The sequence below is a fragment of the Neolamprologus brichardi genome, chromosome 3 (assembly GCF_056152115.1).
Source record: "Neolamprologus brichardi isolate AB-2024 chromosome 3, ASM5615211v1, whole genome shotgun sequence".
In the NCBI taxonomy this organism is placed as follows: domain Eukaryota; kingdom Metazoa; phylum Chordata; class Actinopteri; order Cichliformes; family Cichlidae; genus Neolamprologus; species Neolamprologus brichardi.
Genome location: NC_142106.1, coordinates 54,292,028 through 54,297,500, shown reverse-complemented (window position 1 = coordinate 54,297,500; position 5,473 = coordinate 54,292,028). Strand labels below are relative to the sequence as shown.

The 5,473-nt window shown below is 40.8% G+C and overlaps 1 protein-coding gene across 1 annotated transcript in view; it reads right to left on the bottom strand.

The window, feature by feature from the left end:
• Positions 1 to 5,122, bottom strand: part of LOC148105856 (protein NLRC3-like) — a 25,569-nt gene extending 20,447 nt beyond the window's left edge. The window contains exons 1-4 of the mRNA XM_087838933.1: positions 4,879 to 5,122; positions 4,176 to 4,217; positions 2,928 to 3,077; positions 946 to 2,761 (exon numbers count right to left, since the gene is read on the bottom strand). Of these exons, the coding sequence (XP_087695059.1) occupies positions 946 to 2,761; positions 2,928 to 3,077; positions 4,176 to 4,217; positions 4,879 to 5,122 (2,252 nt within the window). The remainder of the gene's footprint in view (positions 1 to 945; positions 2,762 to 2,927; positions 3,078 to 4,175; positions 4,218 to 4,878) is intronic.
• Positions 5,123 to 5,473: the final 351 nt, after the last annotated feature.

Genomic DNA, 5,473 nt, shown 5'->3' with positions numbered 1-5,473 from the left:
GCTGTTTGGTGGATTTGACCCCCGACCTTACAATCATGGGGTGACCACTCTGCCTACTGAGCTAATAATTCTGTGTACACTATCATACACATATTAACTAAAACAATTATTTTAGAAAATATTAGTAATTCAGTAATTATTATGCTCATTACCTGTGGTACTGTGAGGAACACTGGATTTTAAACACTAGCTGTATAAAACTCGTCCTGTTAAAGGTGTGTATAGATGAGCTGAAATGCAGACTTCATGGAGAATGTTTGCTTTCAGGAAATATCTAAGGCAAAGCAGAGATCCATCCAGTCTCTTCCACTAAGCCCACAAAGGGACAGACAACCACTCTCACTCACACCTGCATGAAGTTTAGATCACCAGGTAACCTAACCGCATGTCTTTGAACAGTGGGAGGAAACTGTAGAGGACCCAGAGAGAACCCACTGTAATTCTGTGGGAACACTGGTTATGGCAACCTTACAGTTAGATATTAATACTGTCAAGAAATAGGACTTGAGTGGCAATTCCAATGATGAAGACCGGGTTTTTCCCTCCATACTGGATGAATAAAAGGAAAGCCACAGCAGAGATTTATAATAAAAAAGGAGAGTGTGCACTGAAACCGAGATAAAAAACAAACTCCTTGAGTTGGAGACAAGTGAACAAGCTGAGGATAATAAATCTGTCAGAGGGGCTGAAGGATCAAAGCTCATGTTCTTATTGGCTGGGTCTGGATTGTACTTTGATGAAAATTACAGACAAAAATGTGTGGAGTGAAACATTAAAGCTACCATATATTTAATGAGTGACTGATGATCATTTAATTCACTATTGTTATGTTTTTAACTGTTCTTTGAACTCAGCATTTCTGATTTATTTCCCATGGTTTTAAGATTTTTAGCTATTATAAGATTTTAAGCGATGAGTTTAAGCGATGAGTTCATATTTACTTACAGAGCTTTGTTGGAGGCTTTGACCACTGGCAGCATTCTCAGAAGAGCCTCCTCTGAAGTAGAGTATTTCTTAAAGTCAAACTCATCAAGATCTTCTTCTGATGACAGTAACATGAAGGTCAGAGCTGAGCACTGAGCAGGAGACAGTTTACCCGTGGAAAGACTTCCTGAACTCCCATATTGTTGGATCTCCTCCACTAGAGAACGATCATTCAGTTCAATGAGACAGTGGAACAGATTGATGCTTTTCTCTGCAGACAGACTCTCACTGAGCTTCTCCTTGATGTACTTGACTGTTTCCTGATTGGTCTCTGAGCTACCTCCTGTCTCTGTCAGCAGACCTCGTAGGAAAGTCTGATTGGTCTGCAGTGAAAGACCCAGGAGGAAGCGAAGGAACAAGTCCAGGTGTCCATTTGGACTCTGTAAGGCTTTGTTCACAGCAGTCTGGAAAAAGTGTTTCTCTGCAGATACTTCTTTCTTTGATTCTTGCTTTCTAAATAACACGGATAATTTGGAGCGTTGTTCTTCCAGCAGATTTTTTCCAGAGTTGATGAAGGTCAGATGGACATGAAGAGCAGCCAGAAACTCCTGAACACTCAGGTGGATGAAGCAGAACACCTTGTCCTGGTACAGTCCTCTCTCCTCTTTAAAGATCTGCGTGAACACTCCTGAGTACACTGAGGCTATTCTGATATCGATGCCACACTCTGTCAGGTCTGGTTCATAGAAGATCAGGTTTCCTTTCTGCAGTTGATCAAAAGCCAGTTTTCCCAGAGACTCCATCATCTTCCTGCTCTCTGGACTCCAGTGTGGATCTGTCTCAGCTCCTCCATCATACTTGACCTTCTTCACTTTGGCCTGAACCACCAGGAAGTGGATGTACGTCTCAGTCAGGGTCTTGGGCAGCTCTCCTCCCTCTCTGGTTTCCAGCTCATCCTCCAGAACTGTAGCAGTGATCCAGCAGAAGACTGGGATGTGGCACATGATGTGGAGGCTTCGTGATGTCTTGATGTGGGAGATGATCCTGCTGGCCTGCTCCTCATCTCTGAATCTCTTCCTGAAGTACTCCTCCTTCTGGGGGTCAGTGAACCCTCTGACCTCTGTCACTATGCCAACACAGTCAGGAGGGATCTGATTGGCTGCTGCAGGTCGTGTGGTTATCCAGAGGCAAGCAGAGGGAAGCAGTTTCCCCCTGATGAGGTTTATCAGCAGCACATCCACTGAGGTGGACTTTCTAGGGTCAGTTAGGATTGTAGTTTTGTGGAAGTCCAGAGGAAGTCGACACTCATCCAGACCATCAAAGATGAACACAACCTGGAAGTCTTCAAAGCTGCAGATTCCTGCTTCTTTGGTTTCAGTAAAAAAGTGATGAATAAGTTCCACCAAGCTGAACTTTTCCTCTTTCAGCACATTCAGCTCTCTGAAAGTGAATGGAAAGATGAACTGGATGTCCTGGTTGGCTTTGTCTTCAGCCCAGTCCAGGGTGTATTTCTGTGTTAAGACTGTTTTCCCAATGCCAGCCACTCCCTTTGTCAGCACTGTTCTGATTGGTTCAACTCTTCCAGGTGAGGCTTTAAAGATGTCTTCTTGTCTTATTGTTGTTTCTGGTCTGTCTGGTTTCCTGGATGCTGTTTCAATCTGTCTGACCTCATGTTCATCATTGACGTCTGCAGTCCCTCCCTCTGTGATGTAGAGCTCTGTGTAGATCTGATTCAGAAGGGTTGGGTTTCCTGCTTTAGCAATCCCTTCAAACACACACTGGAACTTTTTCTTCAGAGCTGATTTAAGTTTATGCCGACAACGTCCACTGGGAGTTTCTATAGAAATAAAGAAAAAATATATAATTTAAGTATTTATCAAAGGTACATGACCATTTCTTTCCTGCCCAAAATAAGTGCTTGTGAAGAATCAGGTCAAGATCTTGCAACATTATTAAATGTTTAGTTTTTCCATTAGCTGATATATTTATAGATATCCTCTTACTGCTCAGTAGATGATCAGCCTGCTTATTCAGCTTCATTCTCTTCAGGATGGTTGCTGTGATCTTCACAAATGACTCCTTGCTTGAATTATTATAGTTGAACTTTTTCATTTGTTTTGAATCGTGTTTATGCTCACACTTTTGATATGACTCTAGAAAAACAAACAAAAACATAATAACAGATCTATCACAGCGTTATTAAGCTGTTGCATGGTTTGATGCAAACCATCAAAACAAGTACCTAGAAGTGCAAAAACAGAACCACATTGTTTTGGTTTTGATTGAATTGACCACTGCCTTTGAAACAGTAGATATTAGATATATTAGATATATTAGTAGAACAATATTCTAATATCTTGATTAAATGTCCTAGTGGGCATGAGTGGCACTGAACTTAAATGGTTAAGGTATTATCTGGCAGAGAGAACTTTCTCTGTGAATCTTCTTAGTTCTGATTTATCTGCTGCTTGTCGGTCATGTGGCCTACTAGGGGGTAGCATTTTAAATGGACTGATTCATATATACTCCTTCTCTACTCTCCCAGAACACTCAAGCAACAAAACAGAGGTGAAAATGTTTGGGCCTAGTGGCCTAGTGCATGACTTTTAAGAAGAACCTGTAAAGGAGAGCATTACCCCTGTCTCCTAGCCTCACTCCACTGGCAGCCTGTATATTTTAGAGTTCATTTTCAAATTGTTATGGTCAGTTTTACATTTTTCACAGATTGGCCCTGCCTTACCTTCTTCACGCCTACACACCTCATCAGTCTCTCAGGTCAGCTAACCAGCTCACTCAGATAGGACCTGGCCATCTCTATCATTGTTCATAAGTTATGGATTAACTTGCTGTTAGATGTTAGAGAGGCCCCTTCACTGTCCACTTCAAAAACACATCTTAAAAAAAGTTTTTATTCTTTCTTACCCAGTGAGACTCCATCTGTTTTAGTTATTTGATCTTTTTAATTGTTTTTTTTATATCTCATGTATTGTTATTATTTAGTTTCAATGTACAGCACTTTGTGTCACCTATGGCTTTTTTAAAGTGTATTATAAATAAAGATACTATGGTAAGTAACTGCTATTATACTTATTGGCAGCTGTTCATTAACTGGGGCTCAGAGCTTAGTTACACTGCAGAGCTGAAGATACAGAGATACCACATGGAAACAACCTGAGTTCTTATTGGTCAGTTCAGGCGTCATGTGTTTCTACCTTACCAATGGCTCCTGAGACAAACTAAGGAATTATTACCTTGTGATAAACAGGATGAAGATGCCTGGGCTGAGGGTTTCCCTGTTGGAGTAAAGTGCACCATGAATCAGGAACTTTTTGTTTAACAATGAATACATGGCATTGCATGGCTTCAAAATATTCTAAATATAATCTCCAAAAGTTGATTCTGTTCATCTGGATGTAGCGTTATCAGTGGGAGAAACGTTTCGTCACTCATTCAAGTGACTTTTTCAGTCTCAGCTGACTGCAGGTTTCAATCTTATAAACAGTACATTAGGATAATGACTGAAACCAGCCCAGTGAAGGAACAATGGGCTGGGAGGTCAGTTTCTTCATCGTGATTATGCAAATTCTCATGACCATTGACCAAAAACCACTGACCAAAACCCACTGATCAATGGCCACGAGTACCATTCACAGAGAGTTGGGGAATGGCTGCAATCACCATTGTAAGATGGTGACAAATGTACAAAACGTTTCTCCCACTGAAAACGCTACATCCAGATGAAAAAAAAATCAACTTTTAGAGATTTACTTACCTGCATGATTGAGCATGCATCAAGATGTCTAAATATAATATTTGTACTCAAACAAAATTAGAAGAGAAAAGACACACAATTGAAGATTCAGACTAAAACAGCCTCAGTTTTCAATCCATAAACTGTGACAGTGTTGTCCTGATACTGCACTGAGTGTTTCATGTCTTTTTTCTCTGACTGACCTTTATTCATCTTCTTTAAAATCAACTCCGCTACCTCCATTACATGGGGAGTAGTGTATGTCTCCACCATAAGATTCACAGTTTCATGACGTCCATCCTTCCTTGCGTTCTCCAGTCGGCTCTTTTTGATGGTTTTCAAATCACCTCTGGGTCCTTTCTCCAAGTACCAGTGGAAAAGTTTCAGCTCCTCTTCTCCCAAATCTTCCAGAATGTTCAGTAACTGCTCCTCAACAGATTTTTCCATCTTTCAACTATAAAACATGAAAGAGAACATGAATCTCATCACATGTCCAATGTATTTACTTATTTAGAATATTTTGAGTTTGAGCAGTTTGAGTTCAGGTTTTGTTCTCAGAGCTTTCATTGAGCCATAATGTCTCTTTTTACCTCTTGAGCCCCAGCACCTGGGGCAAAGGGGGTGAACTGCCGTTTAACCTTCCAACTGTCAGGTCTTTTATGCAAATATGGACATGTATGGTATCCACAAAAAGCTCAGAATTGACCCAAAGAATTCACATCCACATCAGCTCACACACACTTTCTACCTTCACCTGCAGAGGAAACACAAATCATTCATGTGCACATCAGCTGAAAT